Genomic DNA, 27,360 nt, shown 5'->3' with positions numbered 1-27,360 from the left:
AACAGGGTCACTTCTAGGAGCGGATTATTGTACAGTCATGCACAAAGTGGGATGATATGCTTCATAAAAGCAATAAAACCACCTGAATTCAGCATTGGCCTTTTGGGCGACTGGTCAGGAAGGAACAGAAATAGTGAAACTTGTCAGGTGCACGTTGGCGTTATACTTTCTTATTCTGAATGTTTGGCATTTACAGAGATATCCCTGAAGACATGATGATTAAAATAAAGCTGCTCTTTGCCTGATATGAGGGTGGTTTCATTGTGCAGCAGAAGGTTTCCTCGCCCAGCACTATGTTTATCTTCTCAAACTGCCTGCTGCTTAATCAAAAACAGTAGGTTCCAAGGAATGATTAATTGGAGAGGGAAAAAAATCAGAGGGAATGCCAGCTCACAGCATGGGCACTCATTATAAGAAATTAATAAGGTGAAACGAAGACGATTGCTGGATGAGTTTCACGGTTTGACAGGTGAATTTGGATGATGCAGAACGTGCCGAGCAACCAGAAGTTCACATCTGGAGTTAGGAGTTAGATCTATCTATCTATCTGTCTCCATCCATATAACCATCCATCCTAAAATTAAAATTAATCCTTTTTTTATTTTTATTTTTATTTTAAATTAGCGAGTTGGTGCTGCGCTAGATTTTGGTACCGTCTTCCAGTGTTAGGACAGACTAGGTTCGATGTCATTTCAATGCTCTGTGGCTGAATGAATGTAATACATAATTACACAATCAGGGTTTTCCTGTGTTGCGATTTTTTTTTTCGGCCGATACGCAACCGATATTGCAAACTAGATGCCGAAGCAAATCGTATTATGTTTATCTCACGTTCCACACTTTAAAAGCTGTAAATATCAGAGGTGGAGGTCAACTTGAGTTAGGCTACGTAACTGCACACGAATTTAAAGATTTCTAATAAATGAAGAAAATTACTTGACTTTGAATTGAGAACGAATATTCTGAATTAAATCAGTGTCGTACCGCATGACTCGATAATGACTTTATAAGAGTTGTAATTAAACTTTAAAAAGTTAATAAAAAATGATTGCGACATTAGCTAATATACAAACTGCGCACCACGGAACCAGTGGCGCCGGCGCCTCTGATCAGAGTCTACGAGCTGCATGACGCTGTACAAGCACAAAACAATACAGGAGTAGAGGAGAATCTATATACGAATTTTGCTTGTTTGGATTTAAACCAGATTTTCTTTTCTTCGAAATGGACCATAATCATAAAAATAATTTTGATGTATGCACAATTTGCAACCTAAATATTTGGCATTTTTAGATTTTGTCTATTCATCAATGCAATTTTCTGCAAATGCTGCTATGCAAATTTAACAGGATGTGGATACAAGTTACTATTATTGTATTTAATTATTAAAGTTATATTAATTAATTGTGTATTTATTATATGAATAATATACTTCTGCATTTGTATAAATAAGGCTGTTCTATGTATTTATTTTTGCCCAAGCATATAAGGTTGTGAGGATTTGCGTAAAGTTTATACAACCTAATGTTGAGTTTTATTATTTTTGTGAGTTGTACTCTACTCACAGATTGGATTATTTTATTTATTACAGTTTTTCACTTCTGAAAAGTGAAAAGTAAATACAAAATCATTAAAATAATAAAATGAACAGCAAAACTCAGCATTTTTATCGCGTAGCCCCTGTCACCTCACGTAACGTTACCTCAGTTTGAGAGCCACTGGATATCAGCCTGCATTTTTATCGCAGATTTAGTCGCACAAACAGCGCAAGCGGCTCGTGACAGAACTCATACAGAATTAATGACACTTTAATTTAAGTAAAAAATCTCAAATGAAGATCGCTGAGCAGCAGCTTACGTCTCTGTTTTCAGATCATCCGCGATATAGATATCATAGAGACGATATCGTAGGCTACACACCGTCCCCTACAGCACTCGATCGGGCAAGTGACGGTTCCCTCAACTGTCCCGAGCGTCGTTCATCGGACAGTCCTTATTGTCGATCCCTGTGTTGTCTCTCATTGTCTTGTCTTAGTCAGGGGAAAAAGGTTGTCAACGAACATTTTTCGTCATAGTTTTCGTTTACAAAATTAACACTGATTGCATGTTCCCTTCACTAACAGTCTTGTGAAATGGCCCTTCTTGAAGGGACTCAATTGTTCACTTTCATTTGGAAGGAACGCACCTATAAATGGTGTCGCCCATTATTTCCTGTTTCCTTGGTTGTCTTTGTTACAAAGTAAATTTACATTGGTTGTCATGGTTACTCATTGTTTCATTTATTTCATACACCTGATCCTTGTTTTGTTCATTGAGTTCACTCTTGCTCTCAGTTGAGGTTGCTCATTGGTGTTGACTTTGCTCTAAAACACTGTTTAGTTTACTCTTGTTTAGCTCTCTTTTGTTTTGTTTAATTACTGCTGCATTTGGATCCAGAAAAAACTTTTCTTATTATTATCAATGTTGAAAACAGTTATGCTTTTTATTGTTCTGGAAACCAAGATACATTTTTGTCAGGTTTCTTTGATGAAAGTTCAAAAGAACAGCATTTTTTTTTAAATAGATTTTTATTTTTGTAACATTATAAATGCATTTACAGTCACTTTTAATCTAGCCTATTTGTTGCATCATTAGTGACATCTTAAAAAATATATATATATAAATGAACACGGCCCATGGTTTTGTTAGATACCCGCAAGTCACAGCAGCACCCAATGGACAAAGAAGCACAGAAATTTGAGTTTGTTTTTGAAATACAAAACAATTAATGTATGATTTAATAATAATGTTCTACATGAAGCAGCATCAGTCTGCACTTACTGAACACTGGTTTATGAATTCACTGAGAACAGAATGAGTCATTTGTGTAAGTGCACTCCATGATTTTCTCCAATTTCTACCTCTTTCATCATCTGAAAAGGACAAAATAAGGCACAATAATACTTGTTCCTTTAGTCGTTGTGAACTGCTCTGCGCAACTGTGTACATCTTGTTTTTGTTCTTTACTGCTGCATCTGATTTCAGTGTACTGATTACACAAAGAAGGACTCATCTGCATTACGTTCTCACAGCAATTATAACCTCTCATTTTCCCTCAGTTCAGGTGTGGGAGTGTTTGCTTTCCACCTTCTTCTCCATCGCAGAGCTTAGAGGCATGAGTATTCTGAATATATTTTATAGAAGCACTATCAAAATGTATGTATAGTGGCAGATTCATTTCTAATGACTGAAATGCCACAAGCCAAAATTGTATTTGGCTGAACTTATAAGAAACAGTTCTCCGAAATGAAAATCTCTCATTATTTACTTGCTTGCTTTCATGTTTATTTCCATAAAACAGAAAGATATTTTGAACAATCATCACACAAAAAAACACCATAAAAGTGCCATAAAGTGTCGGTAACATTTTCATTAAGGGTTCAATTGTTAATATTAGTTAACCTTAAGTTAACATAAATATGGAATTTATTAATCTTAGTTAATGTTAATGTCAATAATACATTTTAAGATCAAAACTTCTGTTAACATTAGTTAATGCATTGTGAACTAATATGATTTATTATTATTAACTAACATTAACAACAGTTAGAATATACTACTTACTGTTAGTACAATTTTAGTTGTAAAGTTTTACCAAAGTGTCAATATGACTATATAGAAAAAAAATCTCCTTTTGTGTTACATGGGAAACAAAATAAAAAAAATACATGTGAATCATGCAAGTTTGGAATGACTGAATTTATTTTGGGGGAACTATTCTTTTAAAAGTAAAGAAAAAAAAATACAGTAAAAACAGTAATGCTGTGAAATATTATAATAATTTTAAGATTACTGTTTTCTATTATTATAATATAAATGTATTCCTGGGATGACAAAGCTGAATTTCAACAGCCAGTGTGTAATTTCTAATTCCCATATAATAATCAACAAAAACAACTTAAAAAAAAAAAAAAAAAAAAAAAAACAAACTTAAATTCCCAAATACTCTGCTTGTTTGCCATAATCAACAAAGAAATAACCAATGAAATGTAGAAGTCTGTCCCAGACATGTTCACTGCAATTAAGTCAAAGCAGAGACATATGGAGAATAAAGGGGAGGGAGAGCAGGAGAAAGTGTCACAGGGACTATAGAGAAAGACTGCTCGTTATGCCCGTCTTAATTCACATGCTGTTTGTCAATAAAGAGTCTCAACGCTTCTGCAGCTTACGATGTCAAAATCTGTTTCTAACAAATTTTATTCAAATGCAAATTAGAGTAGAGCAAAGACTTCTTTTAGCCAAAATCAGCTATATTTTGGCCAGTATATCACTGATCAATAATAGTGTTCAAGCGGTTTAAATTGGAGGATATTCTATTTGAAGTTTGGTCTCGTGAGTTAATGAAGCAAGATTGATTAGTCCTCCATGATGAGCAGATCCCATATAAAAGACTGGGAGATATACAGGTAAAGCAGGTGTGTCCAAACTCAGTCCTGGAAGGCCACTGTCCAGCAGAGTTTGGCTCCAACCCCAATTAAACACACCTGAACCAGCTAATCAAGGTCTTATGCTATAAACTCTCAGGTACGTGTGTTGAGGCAAGTTGGAGATCAATTCTGCAGGACCGAGTTTGGACACCCCTGAGCTAAAGCATTTCAGGAACATGATACAAATGAAATCAAGAATGGATCAGGCACAGAAGATTATTTTAAAGCAAATGTTCACCCAAATGGCAACTTCTGTCATTATTTACTCACCCTCATCCCATACCTCATGCTGTAGTTTTTCTGTGGAACACCGATTTCAAGACACCAAAAAGGACAATAAATACACCATACAAGATGTAATAACTTTGTGTAAGGAACAGACAGAAATTGAACTTATTACTGATAACTGTTTATATCGTCAAAATTCTGAAATTTATTTAGAGTTGCAAGATTAAAGTCAAAATGGACAATTCTTTTTTGAATGGAATATTGCAGTGTTTTTTATGAATAATTTATCCGGACACATCATTTTTTAATTGAAAAATCATGTCTCATAATCCAGCCTATATCAAAACAACTTCTCCCTCTCCTTCTCTAACACATTTACTGGTCTGAGGGCGAGACCTGTCACTCGCATGAGATCCACCAATAGCAAACCACAACCATCCAATCAATTCCAGAAGTCCCGCCCTCCATCTTTTCTTGTTTGAGATGCCGTTTCACCCTGATATATTCACAATATGGAATATGAAAAATATATGAAAAAAATATCGCAACTTCTGTTTCATGCCGAATTTAAAATTAAAAAACTGTCCTGATGATTTTTAAACATGCTGTAACCAAGTGTGCCACACACATCATGAAAAGTGAAGCCAAAACATTTTGATCGCCCCCTGGTGGTTGGCTGCAGTATAAGTCATAAACCATACCCTCTCCATATAACCGAACGGGACACAAGCCAAATCTAATTACTCTTCAAATACATTTTTTCCAAAGATGGTTTCATGCATTTTAGTGACATATGAGATATGTTCAAGTATATGTATACATATATGTGTATTCTAGCTTCATGAGGGTTGAATATGGGTAATTTTTACAAATTTTGAACAAAAAGTTGAGAAAATTGTGTTTTAAAAAAAAGAGAGACTACAACGTGCATAAGCAATGCTTTTATCGCTTGTTTCTGCTCCTTTTTGCTTGTGTTTTGATTTGGTGATTTGGTACTCTTTCAGATGATGCATGACAGCGTACTCTACTCTAAAACAAAGAAAACCGGAAAATTCTGTCAATGGCAGGAAAGCATTGTGTCATAAAAGACAAAAAATGGTGGGGAAAGAGTTAATGTCAGGACAAACTGCATATTTAGCCTTTTGGTATACTCTTAAAAAGCTTTTGAACGAGTGTTTTTGTAGTGACACCATAGAAGAACCATTTTTGGTTCCCCAAGAACCTTTAAAGAAGCTTTTTTTTTTTTTTTATAAAATTAAAGCACCTTTTTCCTCTATAAAGAACCTATATTGGAATTGAAAAGTCCCATGGATGTTAAAAGGTTCTTCATGGAACCATCAATGCCAATAAAGAACCACTATTTTTAAGAGTTTGGTAAATCTTCTATTGATAAAGATACTTCAAAGCTTTTCTGAAAAGAGTCTGCATGCAAACATTATATGATTTGAATGGACTGCATTCAAAGAGATTTAATGCATTTCAATCAGCAACAGGATCCATATTGTTAGGAATCCTTTGAATTCAAATCAACAGCACTGAAATTATGGTCCGACTGGTCCAGTTCATTACTCGTCTTCATAGAGGACTTCATCAATAAGAATATCATGTTCTCCTACTGGGACTTCAGCACACAGCTGCTCTTTGAAAGCCAAGGCAATGGTGTACGGCTTTCCCTTAGGGTGCGTCCTACAGCGCTCCAGATATGTGTCATAGAAACCCTTTCCTCTGCCAAGCCGATTCCCGTTCTTATCAAATCCCAAACCAGGCATGAGGATAAGATCGAGTCCTCCTGTAACAAAATTAGAAAGGAAAGACAGTAATTAAATAAGATTATGTGGATTATGCAGATTTGTTTTTGGAGCTCAAATTACAACATTACAGCACAATTCAGTGAATTTTAAGTTCTTAAGAACCAAAAACATGCAGGGAAGCCAAACATTCAGCCAACAGTACAGACTAACATCTGTGTGCTTACAGACAGGTGTTTGAAAGATACATGTGTTTTATAGAATAACTTATTTTCATCCACATTCTTTTCTGTTATTTGTTTGCATCATGCATGTTTCCTAATTGACAGATATAATAAGCAATGCATGTCTATTTCTGACTTAGCTACTTGATAGTTGCAGATGCAATGATAATTAGTGGATAATTATCGTATTATACAAAAATGTAGCAATAAAGAAACTGCAAAATATGTATAAACTTTAATTTAAACTAAAATGTAATTCTGACCTCTTGATTTGAGCTTCAGCTTGTTTTGCAGTCTATGCATAGCCAAAAAACATTCTACTTTTCAAACTCACACAATGAGCCTCATGAAATGTGAGCAAATTTCCTGTTACCTGTTCATTTGTATGTAAAAAGTTCAGTGCAAAGGTTCGCTAGCGTATAGATTTAAGATATAGACTACACTATACATTTCAAAATCACTCCCTCTGATCATGTAGCCAAAAACACTAAACAGTTTAATTTCACAATTTGGGCCGCAAGAACCATGAGTAGAACAAATGTATAGGTAAACTGTTTGTAAATCCATTTGTTGCAAATGAAACGCAAGTGGAACCAGTTTCTATGCATATCATTCATGCATCCATTAGTATGTAGCCTAAACTGTCTCTGAACTGCATTCACCAATTTATGTACAGATGAATTTACTATTTTGCTTGTGTAGAGAAGCAAACAAACATTACATATTAAATTCACACAACCAGCCTCCTAAAACACGAGCAGAGCGAATTCCTGCATTAACTGTTCGTGAACCCATATGTGCAGAGGTGTAGCATAAATGTTACATTCAGTTCAATACAAACAGATTTGTGTTCTGCTGCTGTAGCCACAAGAACTCAACAATTCTAATGAGCACAATGGGCCTCATTCATGAATAATCAATGATTTTCTGCATTTTTGTAAATGCATCTGTATGTAAATTGTTCTTGATTTAAGTACTAAAGGATTTACGTTCTGTCTACATTCATGAATAAGGCCCATTAGATATAAAGGCCTTACAAATTTGCCAATTTTGAAGATAAAACAAATGACAGTGGCCAGACAGTCTGATTTATGGTTTACATGAAATATGTTACGAGTCTGAATTTCAAACACAAGCAAAACCATTAAATATTAATATCAATGATCTCACAATTGCAGCCTGTTCCTGCACCTCATTCCATATTTCACTCTCGGCTCTGTTCTAATAAGCCTGTCTTCAACATTCATCAATAATGTATCTACGCAGAATTATTACATACACATTATTCAACTTGATACGATTGTGATGACAAATCGCAAACAGTCGCTTTAAATAAAAAAAGTGTTATTAATGAGCCTGAACCAATTAGACCATCTCCAATATAAACAAGACAAGGTATTTAATGTACAAGCCATCACAGATCATATTCTTATATCAGGTCTGCAAAACATGTTTCTCAGGCCTGCAGGCTTCATCTCAGAGCAACACCTATAGGACTGCCCAGTACCTCCAAATCAATCCCTGTTTTGTCGTCAAATTGCTCAAGGTTTAAATCTGAAAGTGCATCCATCAGTTCTTTGCAGGATTTCAAAAATTGTTCTGTCTTTTTATCTCTTCATCTCATCTATTTATCTGCCAATCCCAGTTCACGATCCTCTGGTGTAAAAGGTGAAATAGAAAGGATCTGAAGAAACACAGGAGTTTGCCGATGGGGATTCCACAGCATTAGATTAGATGAAGAGCACGCTTTTATGATTGCTTTCATTTTTTCCCCAATGATAAACCTTTAGTCATATTGTGCTGCTAAAATGAGAAAAGAGATAAATTGAGAATATTCTGCTGCTCTTTTTGCTGTAAATACTTAAATAATATTATATCAATAATAATAATAATAATAATAATAATAATAATAATATTTTATATATATATATATATTATATTTTAAAATTAGTACATTTACATTTTTTATAAACTATATATACATTACTATATAATTATATATACACGTACCGATCAAAAGTTTAAAATAATTGGAATAATTAAGATCTCAGACTCACTGAGGCTGGATATATTTGATCAAAAATACAGTAAAAACAGTGAACAGTAAAATGAATAATGGTTCTTATTATCAATATTGAAAACATTTGTCCTGCTTAATCTTTTTTGTTGAAACTGTGATGCATTTTTGACCATTTGATGAATAAGGTTCAATGAACTGCATTTATTTGAAATTGAATTCCTTTTGTAACAGTCAATTTAAAGCAAACTTGATTATTTAAAAGTATTGATTTGTTCTTTTTTTAATCTACTTACCACTTACTTTTAAATGGTAGTGTATCACGATTTCCACAAAAATATTAAGCAGCAATAAATTACAAAATGTAATAAATTACATTTTAATTATTCAAACAAAAAAATTAATTTGTAATAATAAAAAAAAAAGTATTTTTGTAATTGTGAAATATTATCAAATAAATGCAGCCTTGGTGAGCATATTATTATTATTATTATTATTTTTATTTTTTTAATGTTCAAAATGACCCCAAAATTTTGAACTGTGGTGCATTACAAAAATTAAATAACATTATATAAGTAATCCACAAATGGTAACTCACAACAATAATACTATGTTAAATCATAATACTATCTAAATAAATTACAAACTATTCATATATAAAATAATACCCTCAAACCTAAAGGATATAATATTGATAGCAGTATTATATCATTAGATTTTGATTTGAAACATCCCTCAACCCTAATTCAGCAGTACCGGTGTTTAATACCAGGAACTAGCTCGCTTCTAATAAACTATTACACACAGATACACACAACAGCCACATTTGTGCGAGAATCATTTCATACATGATACTAACAGCTGCATCTATGAGATGGTTTTACAACTGCAAACGGAAATGTGAGAGTCATTTTAACCAGACAGCACAGTTCATTAAGTCCAAATGTTTGTTGGAATCTCATAAAAACTTGTTGATTTACAAGCGGCACCGTTTGACCTTAAGGGGAGACAGTGAGGTATGGAGTGTTATTGCGGGATTAAATGCTTTCCGAGCACCTCAATCAGACACACCAACAGATAGGCAATGAAGTGCACTTCGGTGGATTCAAACCATTCAGTCTTGTTAGCACTTAGTGTCACAGTGATGTACTACCAATACAAGCGTGCAAAGATTGGTCAGTTTACACACACAGATTTAATGCTTGTCCCTCCTTCAAACACACACACACCTGACATTTTCATCTAGTCTCAGCTCTCTTTCATTTCTTTTTGTTGGCAACAATTAAAATCAATGTCAATTTAATCATAATATTAACCTCAGGTCGGGAATTCCATTTTCTTTTCAAAATTCCATACTTTTCCAGAATCAAATATCTGTAGATCTTTCAGACCATATTTAACATGGTTCGTACAGCATTAGGTATATAGTACGGTCATCTGTAATATTTGTATTTTTTTAACTATCTTGTTCAGATGATTGGAATTAACCGATTCCAACAATATTGTTATCGATATTGTGTCATTATCATTATAGTTGTGGTGTGGACTATGCCATTCTTTTATATTTAGAAAGATTTTTAAAAATATATATCTTTATTGTTATCGTTATCGTCCTTGGTGTGAACGAGCCAAGGTAATTTTTTTTATTTCATGTTGACTTTAAAGGCAAGTAACATTAAAGTCCAAAGGATATCCCGAGCTCAAGGTCACGGTTTCACTCTGCGGGAACAAAATGCACAAAAACACCCACCTTCCTCTCACACTGGGATAGTTCAGTGCGATTACACCCCTCCTCATGTGCATTTCACATATCCACCCCCATTTCTATCACTTTCTCCTGAATGGCTGTATTTTTCATCCGATCCTCTCTCTCTTTAATGCACATATACACAAACAGCCCATAAAATATGTGTCTAAAACACACCGACTTTAATCTCAGAGTCATTACTTACTCAACAGGGGCGAGAGGCTTTGGTCTGCCTCTGCTGTCCTGTAACACCTGCTCAGTTCTGCCTAGTTTATATTCTCCACCACACTGACACAGTGAGACGGGGTGATTTCTTTCCTATTTGCTTTATAAAACAAGCATTTCTGCTAAACGTAAGATTTACTTAAGCTATAATTAGCCTGATGATAAATTACAGAGATAAAGTAAACAGTACAGTTGTATTGATGAACAATTAGGGCAATTCGAAAAAAAAGCACGTCTTTGGTAAACAACATAAACAGTCCTCAGTTACAAACCCCATAAATACTAGCTGTGTGCAGGAAACAGCATGATTTATGAATCATAATGCACTTACAGCAAGTGAATGTGGGGGAATAAATGAAATATGATGGTAAGTTCCTGACTCAGGCGCTATAACATAATATACAACACGAGTCTGACAATAAACAACATGTCAATTAGCCTACTAAATTACACATTAATGAAGAAATGATACACTCATTAAACCCGCTAATGCTTGAATTTCAAAATGTATTTTCTTAAGACACATATCTGGCCTTATTGTGCATGATTCATTGGGGCATATTATTGAAAAGAAACAAATACACCATCTCTAACCACCTGATTCCCTTCTGGTATTACCCACTTTTCACCATCAATTTATGAAACAATTTCTGTATTAACTGAAATATGCAAAGATTATGGAAGTGAAATTTGTTTCTAAGTGCATTTCATGTTTGATATATGACTAAATCACACATTAAGAAAGAATATATTGGGATTACAGTAAAACTAGGTGCCGCTGTGGTCTTTTAGTTTATTTCTAAGCCGTAAACTCATAAGGGACTTTAAAAAACACGATTCGAGCAGTTTGGTGTAACTACTACTATAGTCAGCATATAGCCTACAATTCCTAAACACTGCAATGCAGCAAACCACCTTTTCTATCTTGGAAAGTGCAAATGCTCAACCACAAAATGCAATATTAAAAGATCGAACTAAATTAAATATCCTAATGTTAATGTTTAGATGCAAAATCTTGTGTTCTATTATACAAAACATCAAAATCGGATTATACTGTAAGTGAATATGAAGCCAAATGAACCTGTGGGGTGAGAGCACCATCTAATGGTACAATACATTTCCTTTTCCACACTACATACCTGTATAACACTTTCCTCACATTATAATAATATATATTATTATATTATATAATTATCAATTATAATAGCTTTACAAGTAAATTAAATAAGTTCAACAAGGAGAGGAGCTTGCACACATAACAATAGAAGATTTCTTACAAACAATACTTCATTTAGAGGCCAAATGCAATGACAAAACGTTTGTGTATTATGTGTGTGAGCTCCTCACCTTATTGAACTTTGATGTGTTTATTGAGCTTAAGCAAAGTCATTTATCTACCAATTTTTTCAGTATTTGACACGGACCTTCTACGGCCTTTTGGCTGTTTTTAAATAAATTAAATAACAAATAAATTCAGTCTGATGGGTTCATTTCCCCTCACCTCAATACATGTTACAAACTGTGTTTTAGACTAAATGTAATGCAATAAATCAGCTAATAGTTCTAACTAAAATATGATGATTTAGGTTGAGAATATAACTAGTCAACAACACAATATCTGGAAAAATGTGCAGCATTCGGCTGTTTTTTAAACATGCATTTTATTTTACCCGTAATTTAAAAAAAATATTGTAAGAGGGTAGTATGGAAACTTGTTTCTGCCACAGAATTAAAAAAATATATACTAAAGGTAAGTGTTGCTTTTTTTCTTGCAATTGAGAGTTTATATCTCACAATTTGGAGTTGTGAGTATATCTTGCAATTCTGACTTTATTTCTCGTAGTTCAGTTTATAACTCGCAATTCTTTTTATCACATTCACAATTACGAGTTTATAGCTCGCAATTCCGAATTTTTTCAATAAACTTGCAATTAAAAAAGGTAACTGCGAATTTTAATCTTAAAATTCCGACTTTTCCCATTATTGCGAGTTTATATCTCACAATCTAACTTTTTTTTTCACAATTCAGAATTTATAACCCACAATTGCAAGTTTATATCTCACAATTCCAACTTTATTTCTCACAATTGGAAGATTATATCTCGTAATACTGATTTTTTTTTTTTTTTTTTTTTTTTTTTGTGAGATAAAAACCTTTTTCTCCGCGGCAGAAACAAGCTTCTATAAGGCAGGTCCGTTGTCTAAATCTTCTGGTCTAACCCACCTGTATCAAGGGCTTCCTCTCTATCGGTGTCCTCGTCTGCTGGCTGCCGGATGTCCCAGGACGTGAGGGGCAGCGTGTTCATGTCCTCCATGTCTTGAAGTCGTAACATGTCCATATGACTGCTCTTGGTGAAGTATCTGGGAATGAAGCACACTTTGCCCCTCTTGAAGATGTCCTTGATGATGTCCTCTGTGCGCACCTCATCATGCATGTTCAGGAAGACAGCGACACGCTGGCTGGACAGGTATTTGGGATGCCTGAACAACTAGACATAAGTTTGGATAGTAGTTAATAAACACAAACCATATTTACAATCATTTATTTATTTTGTAACATGCTTGACATAAATGTTTTACTGCTATTTATGAATACAGTAACACAGGACGTGTTTCTTAGTTGTATTTTTCTCCATATAGGATACTGTATGTAATTACAATGTCTCTGTATGAAAATAGGTTAAAAATGCCTCAATAAGGGAGTAGTTTTCGCAAATCTAATTAGGTTCATGAGAGTGTGTCTAACACATATACATATACCATGACTGTATAAAGAGTGTGTCTAACACATATACATATACCATGACTGTATAAAAAAAAACCTTCATTGTTCAAAACAACAACAACAACAAAATCACAAAAAACAATTCTTTCATTGAAGTAAAATAATTGAAAATGTGGGGAAAATCTCTTTATGAAATAATATTTTTCTCCAATACAAATTGGCCACAATTAATGGGACCCTTTTACTGAATATTTATTGCATCCTTTTGCCAAGGTAACAGCTCTGAGTTTTCTCCTATAAGACCTGAAGAGATCAGAGACCATTCCTCCATAAAGAATCTCTCCAGATCCTTCAGATTCCCAGCTCCATATTAATACTCTCCTCTTCAGTTTTCTGTAGGGTTCAGCTCAAGGGACTGGGATGGTCATGGCAGAAGCTTCATGTTGTGCTCAGTGACCCATTTTTGTGATGATTTTGATGTTTGTTTTGGATCATTGTCCTGATGGAAGATCCGACCACGGCCCATTATGAGATTTCTAGCAGAAGCCGTCAGGTTTAGATTTTTTGTTTTGTTTGGTTGATATTTGATAGAATCCATGATACAATGTATCTGAACATGATGTCCAGGACTTCCGGCAGAAATAGGCCCACAACATTAAAGATCCAGCAGTATGGATCTGGATCAGTATGGATAAAGTACTTTTTATCCCTGTTTGCACCAAACCAATCTGGTCGGTTTGCTGCCAAAAAGTTCTTTTTTCAGTTTCATCTGACCACAGAAACTGGTCCTGTTTGAAGTTCTGGTGTCTGACTACTGAATATGCTGGGGTTTTTTTTTTAATGAGAGCAGAGGATTTTTCTTGAAACCCTCCCAAACAACTTGTGGTGATGTGGGTGCTGTTTGATAATTTTTAATGCTGTCTAACCCCAAGACTCAACTACTTTCTGCAATTATCCATCTGTGATCCCTGAAGAGTCTTTGGCCTGTCAAATTTTCCTCCTCACCGTGCATTAAGACAATATAGACACACGTCCTCTTCCTGGCAGATTCGTAACATTTCCTGTTGTTTGGAACTTCTTAATTATGGTCCTGATGGTAGAAATTTGGAATTTGGTTTTACTGTGATGGATGATTAAAGAAATTTGGCTTTTGTGTTTCCTCATATTTATACTCCTGTGAAACGACAACTTCATGTTTCTAGTCTAGTAAAAAACTGTAAATATGAAGAGGAAATATACTTTTACTCATATGAGACTTTACTCATAAGAATTTCTAGGGGTACCTATAATTGTTGCCAACGTGTATTAGAGAAAAACATTTATTTCATAATGTGATTTTCTCCCCACATTCATTAGTTTTACTTGAATGAAAGGTTAGATTTTTGTGATTTTTTTTAAACAAATTTTTATGAAAGATCAAAAGTATAAACAATGCAGATTTATTTTCACAGCATTCATTGATTATATTTACCAAGAGTTCCAATAATTCTGACCATGTATGCGTGTATATATATTAGGGCTGTCAAACGATTAATCGCGATTAATCGCATCCAAAATAAAAGTTTGTGTTTACATAATTTATGTCTGTGTACGGAGTATAATTATTTTCTATATATAAATACACACACATGCATATATATATTTAAGAAAATGTGTTATTTATATATAAAATATTTATATATAATATAAATTATATATAATATAAATATATATACAGTATATACATGCAAATATTTCTTAAATATATACATGCATGTGTGTGTATTTATATATAGAAAATAATTATACACCGTACACACACATGTATTATGTAAAAACAAACTTTTATTTTGGATGCGATTAATCGCGATTAATCGTTTGACAGCCCTAATATATATATTTTTTTTTTCAAACATAATCCATTTACGTTTACATTTCCAACCATTATAATCCAGTGAGATTTTTGTATGCACAAGGAGTCTGACAACAGCCGGTGTGATCCACACAGAGATCTGATCTCACCATCCGTCTGGCATTACATGAAGAAACAGAAAAAACTGAGACAGACTAAATCCAGATGAACTGTGGTAACGTCTCCAAGTCGCTTGAAGAAACCTACCTGTATTTATTTATTTAAATACCATTTTTATTATTTATTTAAATCTTATTTTTAAATGTATTTATTTTTTGTTTTTCTCTAAACATTTCCTCCAACATCCCCAGCACTCCCTTGTGGCCCCCTGGACCAAAGTTGTAAAACCCCTGTGCTAAAACGGTCCATATACAGGGGGACATTGTGCAAGAAAGATAAAAAAAAAGAACAGGCAGGAGACCAGGATGCAAAGAAACTCCGGAGTCGTGTGCAGAAATACAGCTTATTTTATATCCAAAATCTCAAAAGGAAATTGGTGGGATCAAAAAAAGCTGTCAATAACGTAAAAAAAGGTGAGGCATTACGTATTCAACATTATAAATAATTAAAAAAGTTAATGTATTTGTGCATATTTGCTATGCTCTAAAATATTTGCAACAAAATACAATTTTTATGGTGGATATTAGTTAAAGTTACGTATATGTAACTGTTAGAGATCCTATGTGCAAAGTACAATCTAACTACTGTCCCGTATATTACAAGACCCCTGAAAGCTAGATGACATTTACCTTTTGTGAGACAACTCGAGACTGTCTGAGTTTCTCCTGATCACTCACTGCAGCCACTCGACTCTTGATTTCTCTTCTTAAAGCTTGTTTTGCTGCACGCAAAGCTGCCATAATGAATCTGCACTGCTCAAATCCACTCAGACTGCAAACCGACACATTAAAATACAGATCGTTGTAATCATTGCAGCAGCTCAATTAATGATTAACTCGTGAGAAAGTGATAACATCAGTGGAGTCTGCACATGTGCGTGTAATCTAGTCACGCAGGATAGATTAGTCGTCCTGAGTTGGCGTAGCCAGTGTAAAAATGGATTAGCCATCCTGAGTGGGCGGAGTCAGTTTACAGCTCTTAAAAGTCTTTTGAAAACCCACCCTCATGTTGTTACGAACTCGATTTACTTTAATTTATTGCGTGGGACACACAATATGATTTTTTCCAGACTTTTAAGGACTGACAGCCTGAGTTGCCCTTCTCTTTTACTTCGTCTTTTTTGCCATACAATGAAAGTGAATGATCATCACAGACCATTTGCCTAAACTTTGGTGGCCTATGGTATTTATTTATCCTTTATTTTACTAGGAAGGTCCCATTGAGATAAAAAATATCTTCTTCTAGAAAGTCCTGGCCAAGATGACTGTACCAAAAGTTTCACTTAAACACACAACACAAAATACACATTAAAATAATAAAGTATATGCGTTTGTAACAACATGAGGGTGACAGTGAATACATGATGAGGGGATTTTATTATTATTATTTTATATTGTAATTCAGACTAATGGTATGATTCATATCATAATTATAATACGAAGCAAGTTTGAGGGTTACGTTTATTAAGTCATTTAACATTTTACCTGGTAATAAATATAAAAAAATAAAAAAAAATCACATGAAGGTTACATGTATGTTTGGATATCATACTTGGTTTTGTTCTAAAAGTAACTTTAAAAGAATAACAATACAATAGCATTCTGGACTAAATATATAAAAAACAAAAAGAGTCCAAAATATGTTTTTATAAACGAACAGTCCCAAAGAGATACAAAGTACATATTCATTTGGAGTGTCACAAAAGGTGCCTCTATATCTTTTAAAAACATTTTTTAAACAAGTGAAACGATGATATGTCACATGGGACAGTCTATACTGAAAACTATATAGTCCCATCATGACGTCACTGGGTAGGTTAAAGTGGGGGCTGGAGTGTCAAAACTAACAAACAGGCTGTTTCTCGGTGGGGGAAGGGAGGCTGGTGAACGCCGAAAACACTTCGCAAACATTTTAATAGTGCAAGACAATAAACCAAACTCTTTTAACCCAGCGATATTGATATAGTACTCGTCAGGAGTCGGGAGGTGAGTGTAAATGCGAATGTTAATCAATTGAATCAGTGAAACAGCTGCGGCGTTTCGTGATCTGTGTTAGCCAACTTGACAAGAGCAAAACCTGTTGTCGTAACTGTTATACTATGGTCGCGTGGCAAAAGCTACTGAATAATTACTTATTTATTCGTAAGAGAGCCATAGAGTCGTTAGTTTAGAAAAGCTCTGTACCTTTGTCGCTAACAAGCTAATAGCGAGATCATTTAGTTAGTTGGAAAATTAAACAAACATTGTTGCAATAGTAACTAGTACGGTGTCCATTTGCTAATTTGTACTATACTGCCTTTTAGTTTACAAGTCTGGGCAAAAAAACTGGCTCTGTCTATAAGAAATCTGCATGCCAGATGTTTAAACTTCTGTTTATATCTTTAGGGAAGTAGCTGTGATGTTAATACATTTTTTTAAAACATTTCCCATATATTGTGAGTTGTTGCTGCTAATCCGTAATGATCCCAACATCGTCCACGACATCAATCAACATGCACCTTTCTTTAACTTTACGCGTAAAATAAAGAAAATAGCGATGTCTGATTCCTGACGAATCGTTCTTAAGAGTCGACTCCAATCCAGTTCACAAAACGGTCTGAACATTTCATTTACAAATCAGACCGAATTGACCTTTAAATGAACTGTTCAAATGAACCGATTCGCTAAAATGAGTCGGACTTAACATGAGTGGAAGACTATCGTGATGCACGTGGGCGTGGCTTACAGTACGCAGCCAATAGCGTTTCAGTGGGCGTGTACGTAACCCTTTCTATTATTACTCAATGTGTTTTACGATGTCTAGCTATCATTTAAACAGCTAGCGACGTTACTTAGTAGATAAACAGAGGCGCTCACTATAAACCATTTACCAGGTAAGGAAGGCAAACGTATCGACATATGAGCCAGATATTACGTTGAAATCTGCGTATTGTGGTGTTGTCATTTATAGTATATCATTATTTAAACAAAGGACAGTGTAAATAGTGCAAGAGTTACCGTGGAAACCTGATTATCCCCGTTGCTCAGATCCGACTGTTACAAGTTTTATTTGTAGTCAGTCTAGCCTAACTGATAATGAAACAAACTCATTGTGATTTAAGAAGGCTATAGGCTTTGTACTAAACACTGAGTATTTACATGCACTCAATTCTGACTGCAAACCTATTACAATGTAGTCATATTTGTTTGAAAAATCCACTTACACAAAATGTTTAGACCTGGCTTTATCACATTTGTTATTGGATCACCTGAGACAGATGTCCATTCTAATTGTAAATGAGATGAGTTTCTGACCTTAGGAAGTGAAATGTGCTCAACTTCCCTGTCCCCCATGTAAAGTACAAGTAAATAATTTAAAGTGTGTGACAAGTTACACCCCAAAGTTTAATATTCTGTGTTAGTAGTTCATATTGAACTCGAGCAGTAATAATTATGATGGTCTTGGTTAGCGTTCTTGACTTCTGTGATCCTGTTGCATGGAGCTGGAGAGAAACTGAGTGTCTTTATCTGACCTTTTGATCTAGTGTCAGGGCATGTCCCTTAATAACCTTCTCACAGGGCAACACATGTGAGCACAGTGGCCTACTGTACACTAGCCAGACAGTGTAGGTTTATCTACACGTTGTTTTTGATGAGTATGATTTTATTGGAGTAATTTATTTGTTCTGAAGCAACTTCATTTGCTTGGTGGCTTCAGTTTTTAACCTTTACAACAGAATGAAGCTCTTTTTCATGCCTCGTGTCAGCACTAGGTCCAACTTAAACCTGTTTGAAAGTTGATTTAAAGCTGCTGTTTGGCTTAAACATTGACTGAACACTGATATGTTGAAGCTTTGTGTTTGGTTTCACTCTAGTGCTACTGAAATCTATTGAGTGTTTGTGTAACGCTAAAGTCAACATGGAAGCAGTAGTTACTGTATTTTCTTTTTTATGTTTCTAGTGTTATTTTGCATCTATATGGAGTTGTACCTGTGTTAAACCAAAAGCATCTAGTGTGATCCGATCTCAAGTGGGCAGACAAGATAGATCAGCGTTTATACCTGGTTTATTTATTTTATGTAATAATAATTTTATTAAAGTGCATAATTAATAAAATGTCTGTTCTTCTTTGTCTGTCTGTCTTGGTCTGTCTACCTGTCTGTCTGGATCTATCTGTCTGTCTCTCGCTCTATCTATCTATCTATCTATCTATCTATCTGTCTATCTGTCTGTCTGTTTCTCTTGGTCTATCTGTCTGTCTGTATCTTTCTATCTGTTTGTTTGTCTCTGTCTGTCTGTCTGTCTGTCTTTCTTGATCTATCTGTCTGTCTCTCTAGGTCTATGTCTATCTGTATCTATCCATCTATTAATGCCCCCTTTCTCCCAACACAGCGAGGATATTTCCTGTACAGTATGAGTGTGAGACAGCTGTAGAGGTAGTCTTAGAAACAGACCCTTACAGGCAGGTGCAGGGAGACATTTAGAACATGTCAGAGGACAATCAGATAAGTGTATTGTTCACTCAAACATCTGCACAAAGTGTAATTCAGCCATACACTCAGTATTCAAAGCACAGATCGTAGACTCAGAGCTCTTTTAAGGTGAAACAGACCATTTTGCCGTCAAAGTAACAGTTACTCCAATGTGACCAATTTATTGGTGAAAAGATTTCTAAAATTGTACCACATACAATTGTGGCTTTTTAATTGTAAGCTCTTGTTTTGTTCTCTCCACAGGAAAGGGATATGGCTCAGGAGACCAATCAGACCCAAGTGCTTTGTTCTAATGGTTGTGGGTTTTATGGGAACCCACGTAATAACGGCATGTGCTCGGTCTGCTACAAAGACTCCTTACAGCGGCAGAACAACAGTGGCAGATCCAGTGATCCAGGTGAGTCAGAAGTCTCACAAAAATAGTCTCCTTTCCAACTGTTCTGTCTTAGCAAGTACTGTTTTACTTTTACATATGTAAAAATACAATGGTATTTGATCATGTCAGGCAGTGGCATCAGATCAGCAAAAGCTATGGAATGGCAAACACTGATAACATCATCAACTCTTACTCCCTCTACATGACAGTCCCACATATTTTCTTTCATTCCTGACCCTATACATGCTGCTGCAGCAGCAGCCATCCTCAAATATCACAACAAGTACATCAACACATATTGAAGCCATTTGACAAATTGAAATGCATGAAATTTCAATTCATGCAAAGATATAGCTATAGCGGAGAGAAAAACAACCAAAATGCTGTTAAAATACGACAAGTGCTAAATAGATTTTTTTTTTTAAACATTATACAGTAAAAGCCTTCTCTTACTTTTGATCAATTTAATGCATACTTGATGAATAAACGGGTTCATTTCTTTTACAAAAAAAATAAACCATTTTACTCGTCCTGAACTTTTGAACTGCAGTGTGTATATCGCTAACTCTGAGATTTTGTTGTAATTACTGACACTCAACAGAACATTTAGTCTCATAATAGTCTTACGTGTGTGTGTTTGTGTGTGTGTTGTGCAACACTGCCCACAATGAAATATCATTGGACCAAAATCCTGCTTATCTACATCAAAAAGTTTTTGATAAGCTGTAATTTCATTATCCTCTACTACAGCATTTAACCTTCATTCAGGAATGCAATGCCACTGAAAACTTGTAAGTTATTCCGTCATGCCTGGTTGGGACACAGTGTCATACTGAAACGTGTCTCAAAAAACAAACCCTCACATAATGAGAAGTTAAAATGGAAGTGTTGACATTTTGGGTTTCCTGCTCTTTCATTGCCTGCAGTGTCTTCCAGCATAAGCAGTAAAGGAGAATCTATGACTGTACAATCGACGTCACTGCATGAACAAAACAGGTACAACATCTTCCTCTTTACCACCCCTCCAACATTTCTCATAGCAGTTGTGTAAGTTGTTGTAATTGCATAGGATCAAGTTTATTTGTGCAACTTTTATATCAGAAGGGCTATTATATCAAAAGCTTGTTTTCAGCCCTATGTATCATTCTGCTCTACTACCATTTTATATGGGTTCCTACGCAGTGTGGAAAAGTATGGAAAATGTGGATTTTGATTTGATTATTTTCCAGGTGGATAAGCATGGAAAATATTTGTGTTTCCAGACTATCAACCCTATTCAGTTTACTAAAATGTAAAATTAAGAATAAAAAAAAAAAAAAAAAAAAAAAAAATTGTCATACAACCAGAGTGTTTTCATGGCAAACATTTAGTGATCCTTTTGTGATTGTCGAACACAATTGAATAAATTCAAGGCACACTTTATTATGCAAAACTCTGTCTTGTACCATAAGCGAGTCTCTTTTGAACTTCACTAAATGAATGTGCGTGTGTCACTCAAACCAGAAACAGATAAAGGAACGAACAATCATCTAAATCAGACTGTACTCTGCTGTTTGGTGATCATTCAACATCAAACCATGATTACAGTATCAAACCGATGTGAGGTGAATATATGCAGTTTATAAAGTGTTTTATGTTTTGGTTACACTTTATTTTAGGTATCATTTAAGTGCTGAGTAATAATAATTAACTACGTGTACTTACTATCGGGTTAGGAATTGGGGGTTGGTTTAGGGTTAATTGCATGTAATTATGCATAATTACTACAGTAACTATATGTAACGTGTAACAATGACACTGTAAAATAAAATGTTACCTAGGTTTCTTCTCATCATGTAAGCGCATATTATAATTTTCGAGAAAATCAATGAAAATAAAACGGGGAAAATAAGAATATTTACAGATGACTGTCCTATATACCAATATTTAATGCTGAAAGTAATGCTGTATGAACCAACAAATATGGGCTGAAAAACTTTTGAGTGTGGAAAAGTATGGAATTTTGAAATGGAAAATGTGTAGGAAGTTTGAAACCCTGTATATAACAATAGATATATTTGTATGGTTATCAGTGGGCAGTTCTAAGGTTTTGATTCTTTTGTTAAACTCTGGTATTACATATTGCATAACATGAAGCTGTTTTTGCCCTGATGCCAGACTTGCTCATTTATAAATAGTCTTATTTTTTCATTTTCTGTCCATCAAGTTCCAATTAAATTTACAAAATATGCCAATCAAATGAGTACCATTTATATGTAATGTATTCAATTAACAGGATTATCCACAAATAGGCATTACAGCATGGTTATTAAAATATTTTCTCATTTAATTGCCAGCTGCGATATAAATTTATTCATCCTGTGATATAAGGTTTTGGTCATAGCACCCACTCCCACATGTTTTTACACTGTATGATGTATTTTCACTTATATAACATAATCTTTTCTCATCATCATCCTCTCCAGTCAGTGTTTCTCAACAACAGCAGCAGTAGCAGCAGTTACACATAAAGACGGTGCTTCAGTAGCAGCTCAATCAGGCCTGAAAATGCCAGGTACCTTCCCTTTTTAACTTTGACCCGTTTATTATGTCATCCACCACTCCAAAACCAGACACTGAACAGATTACCATGGCACAGAAAGAGACAAAAGCTCTCCAAAATTCCATAGAAACAGCCAGACATCATCTTTCATATTGTTTGCTTCGAGACCAGGCTACATTTGATTACGTCGTCGTCTTTTTTTCAGGGGTAAACAGGTGTACATTTCTTTGTCTACTGATCATAAGACTCTTGTTTGTTACTTAATTAGGTAGAGTTGTTTATTAGAGAGATTAATGATGAAAGTAACTAAATAACAGAGCACACTGGTTTACCAAACTTAACTTTTGCCAGCAAACTAATGCTAGTTGACTAGTTTCTTTTACATATGGGCTGTCCAGTGTCCACATTTGAAATTGTTCATCCAGGGTCGTTCATCTGGTCTAATCCCTCTGCTGCACTGTTTGCAACACTGACACTGTTATTGATCTGAATTGAATCAACATTGAACTGACTTGAGCTGAATAATGGCACCATTGTGAAAAAAAGAAAAAAAGTACACCCTAATTTTAAGACCTGCCAAGGACCTTTTTTTTTATGTCCTTATACGTAAAACCATAGAATTCAAAAGGGTGTACTTTCTTTTTCACATGACTGTAGCTCAATTAAACTCTTTTCATAATAGATGAACTTTGCAACATCAACACAGTTATTGAACTGAATTGAAACAATAAATAAATATATGAATCAGAACATAGCAGTCATTAAGTTTAGTACATAATGAATAAATATTATATAAAAAAAAAACATTATTTAACCCATGGTTAGATCGGTGTATAAGTGTTAAAAGTCTTTTGAGTTTATAGACCCTTCATGCAGATTCTTTAGGGAAAATGACTGTGTATTTGGTTGTATAGAAGTATCGTGCAGTAAACTGGCGAGAAACATTCAGGAATCCACCACGGAAAAGCTGCTTACGGCAGGTAGCTCTTCACTGGAGGATGGGACATCGAGAGGAAAGAGAAAGTTAGATGAGACTTCTGAACCCACAGAAGCAGTGTCCAGTGAGTACAGAGTTCATTGATTCATGCTTGCCATAACGTCCTAGTTATGAGAGCACGCGCTGCTCCAGCACGTTCTGATCAATAATATCTGAGGAAAAGTTTCAGACTCTAACCGGGTGCCAACCAAGAATTGTTGATGTTTAGAATCTCATTGAGATGTTCTTCTTGTTAGCAGCATTTCTAAATCTTTGCAACCTGTATTAAACTCTTAACAGCCTCAGAATTAGACGTCTCAGAGCAGACCTCAGATGTGCCAGAGCAATCCAAACCCAAGAAGAACCGCTGCTTCACTTGCCGCAAGAAAGTGGGGCTCACAGGTATGCAAAATTATATACTTTACATTATTGATTTATATGTATACTCTATAAATGAATACTCTGAATACTCTATTCTGATTGGCTGGAAGGTGTGCTTTAAAACAGTTTGATGCACTGGTAGTTCCAGTCGGTTTAAGCACCGCTCTATATTAATGCACTGCTTTAATTGAAGTGCACAAGCACATACGTCACTCGCACATGGAACCGAGATATCGCTGCGCGCAAACTTTTGAAACCTTCAGCTTGACCATTAGTAGAACGATGCTACACATAGTTGCGCTCCTCTCTCTCTCTCTCTCTCTCTCTCTCTCTCTCTCTCTCTCTCTCTCTCTCTCTCTCTCTCTCTCTCTCTCTCTCTCTCTCTCTCTCTCTCTCTCTCTCTCTCTCTCTCTCTCTCTCTCTCTCTCTCTCTCTCTCTCTCTCTCTCTCTCTCTCTCTCTCTCTCAAATTCAAATGAGCTTTATTGGCATGACTTGTACAGTATTGCCAAAGCATTGGCCATTACATAAATGGACATTACATACACAAATAATCAATAAATTCAATAAATCAATCAGTAAACAAATGTATGAATACATTTATATAAAAAACAAAACAAAAAAAAAAACACCCATGTACATTTGTACCAACATTCAGACAAGATGAGAATGATTCTGACTTTAGTTTTGTCCACTGGCTGACTCTCGTAGTTTGTGGCAGGCTGTCACATATTTTGCTGCTGTTGTGATTGAGCTGGAGTTCTCTCCCAGAATATGCTTTAATTTTTCTGAATTTGGTAGTGCCATAAAATTTGGTTCTAGTTGTTGGAATCTAGTGAAATAGTCTGATCTAATACTGTGATAGTGATCAGGAAGTGTTCTTCTGTCTCCACCTCTCTCTGAGAGCACAGTGAACACAGTCTCTGCTCTCTCGGCTGCCATCTCTGCCTGTGCCGGCCTCTCTCTACAGCCAGACTGTGGTCACTCAGCCTGTACTTGGTCAGGGTCTTTCTCATTTTATGCTCTTTCACACAGCTCAGGTATTCTGCTGGTGTATAGTCTCTTTTCAGGTGTAAATAGAGTTCCATCTTCTTTTTCATCTTCTTTCATTTTCTTTTTCCATCTCTCTCTCTCTCTCTCTCTCTCTCTCTCTCTCTCTCTCTCTCTCTCTCTCTCTCTCTCTCTCTCTCTCTCTCTCTCTCTCTCTCTCTCTCTCTCTCTCTCTCTCTCTCTCTCTCTCTCTCTCTCTCTCTCTCTCGAAAATAACATATATTTTACCTTATGGTCAAATATTGCACTGCAAACATCAATAACAGCTTTAACTTGTCAATGCTGGCAAATGACCATGGTATAAGAGAAATAATCCATAGCTAGCTGTGCATTAAACGATTTGAATGCACCCCGTTTGGCGTTGGGTGGTTCTTTGCCTCCACATTGTGCATTAAAATCGTTTGATGCACAACTAGCCGTGGATTATCCTTTACATATACACACAGGCTTTGGTACAAAACATTGTGAGCTACCTAAATGCTTTACTACTTTTTTCCTTTATGAAGGTCTCTTGAGTTGATCTAACTTTTGTTTCTATCTAACAGGCTTTGACTGCCGGTGTGGACAGTTGTTTTGCAGCATACACCGATACTCAGATGTTCACAACTGTAGCTTTGATTACAAGGCTGATGCAGCTGAGAAAATAAGGAAAGAAAACCCGCTTGTCGTTGGGGAGAAAATCAAGAAGATTTGATCTGAAGATTGCAGATTTCCTTTTTTTTTTTTTTTTACCTCTTTTCCTCACAAACACCCTTCACAAGATCTTGAATTGTGCATGCTACAATGAAACATTTACGCAAATTTGTTTTGTCCCTTTGTTTCATTTTACACCTCAAATTTATTTACTTACAAAATATGTTGGTATGTAAACCGCAAAATATTTATATAATTGCAGTAATTTAATTTGCATTACTAAATGGGTTTAAGTTCTCATGTTAAGACGACTTTTCGGGGGCTGTGTATTTCTGGTGATGAACAAAGCTTGCATGTTAAAACCATTGCCAGAATGTGTCTTTAATTTTTATTTTCGTTTTTCTCAATAAGGATCGTAAGCAAGAAAATGAGACGATTTACTTAATATAAAAGAATACATGTTTTTAATATACAAGTTATTATGTGCGTGACTGCGATCTCTGGTTTAACAGATTTTTTGCACTTCATTACAGACTGTGATTTACATTTTTCCTATAGTTCATTTATTCGAGCGAGTGAAAGTTGCGAGTGATACTATTTATGTTTGTGAATACACTGTGTTCATGTTGAATAAAGTTTTACACGTCACACTGTAGTAAGGGCTCTAGTGAATCAATTTAGCTTAGTATGCATGCCCTGTTTTGTTTAATTACATTAAATTACATACATCTGTGTAAACTGTTAGTATTAAAAGTTATTGTAAGACTGTTGCTTAAACTGCTGAAAAATCTTGCCTTTGGTTTTACGCTGCAGTGGTTTGCACATTGTGTAATATTGCCGTTTGGTTTCTGACATTACGTTGAATATAATCATTACTACATCTTTGATTTCATTAGTAGCAATGGTACATCTAGTCAGATGTAGAGTATAAAACTTTTTTATAAAAGAAAAACAAACCCAGCATACGGAAAGGCTGAATTCATCTGCCAAAAAGTGTTTTAGTCTGAATGACTGGAATAGAAAAGTGTGAAACATGACAAATTGTAATGTAGTACTTGCCTTGTGAATGCTGTATGATCATTTACATATTGCATGCGTCTGTATGAATTTCACACTATGCGTAACCCTGGCTTGTATTTATGAACCATGAAACCCTCCATTCCTAGGACATTAGAAATGAAAAAAAGTAATGAGAAATTGGATGGGTGTGTATCAGTGTTGGGTAAGTTATTCCAAAAAAAGCAATTCATTGCTAGCTATTGTTTACATTTTCAACAGTGTAAATAGATTACTGTTCTAAATAATCTCTCTAAAAAGTAGTGCCTTATTTACTAATTACTTTTTAAATCTGATATCAACCTCAACCAGTTGAACAATTCAAGGATAGAAATGAAACTACTAAAAAACCTTTAAATAAGACGCTAGACAACATTGTTTTTAGGTTGTCATAAAAACAGTTAACCATAAAGTATGTTCCTAGAACATTAGGAATTTGGGAATAATTGACTGGAGCTTAATTAATTGCAGAAAATTGTGAAATAT

At 35.0% G+C, this 27,360-nt stretch overlaps 2 protein-coding genes across 4 annotated transcripts; one reads left to right on the top strand and one right to left on the bottom strand.

Moving 5' to 3' along the window:
• Nucleotides 1-4,149: 4,149 nt before the first annotated feature.
• On the bottom strand, nucleotides 4,150-16,348 carry mthfs (5,10-methenyltetrahydrofolate synthetase (5-formyltetrahydrofolate cyclo-ligase)). The gene is made up of 3 exons (XM_079866534.1): nucleotides 16,020-16,348; nucleotides 12,879-13,143; nucleotides 4,150-6,482 (listed from the first exon to the last, which is right to left on the bottom strand). Exons 1-3 carry the CDS (start codon nucleotides 16,128-16,130, stop codon nucleotides 6,259-6,261), a joined length of 600 nt encoding a protein of 199 aa, XP_079722660.1. The 5' UTR covers nucleotides 16,131-16,348; the 3' UTR covers nucleotides 4,150-6,258.
• Nucleotides 16,349-17,195: 847 nt separating this feature from the next.
• Nucleotides 17,196-26,466, top strand: zfand6 (zinc finger, AN1-type domain 6). 3 transcript variants are annotated; one of them, XM_079866530.1, is made up of 7 exons: nucleotides 17,196-17,375; nucleotides 20,105-20,258; nucleotides 21,164-21,233; nucleotides 22,703-22,791; nucleotides 23,694-23,840; nucleotides 24,056-24,157; nucleotides 25,731-26,466. In XM_079866530.1, exons 2-7 carry the CDS (start codon nucleotides 20,114-20,116, stop codon nucleotides 25,877-25,879), a joined length of 702 nt encoding a protein of 233 aa, XP_079722656.1. In that variant the 5' UTR covers nucleotides 17,196-17,375; nucleotides 20,105-20,113; the 3' UTR covers nucleotides 25,880-26,466. The 3 variants fall into 3 exon arrangements, with proteins under 3 accessions (XP_079722656.1, XP_079722658.1, XP_079722657.1); XM_079866532.1 differs by having other exon boundaries at nucleotides 17,196-18,994; XM_079866531.1 differs by lacking the exon at nucleotides 17,196-17,375 and adding an exon at nucleotides 18,142-18,262.
• The last annotated feature ends 894 nt before the right edge of the window (nucleotides 26,467-27,360 follow it).

The sequence above is a fragment of the Squalius cephalus genome, assembly GCF_949319135.1.
Source record: "Squalius cephalus genome assembly, chromosome: 3".
Lineage (NCBI taxonomy): Eukaryota > Metazoa > Chordata > Actinopteri > Cypriniformes > Leuciscidae > Squalius > Squalius cephalus.
The sequence above is the reverse complement of the archived record's forward strand: the minus strand, read 5'-3'. Positions and strand labels throughout refer to the sequence as shown.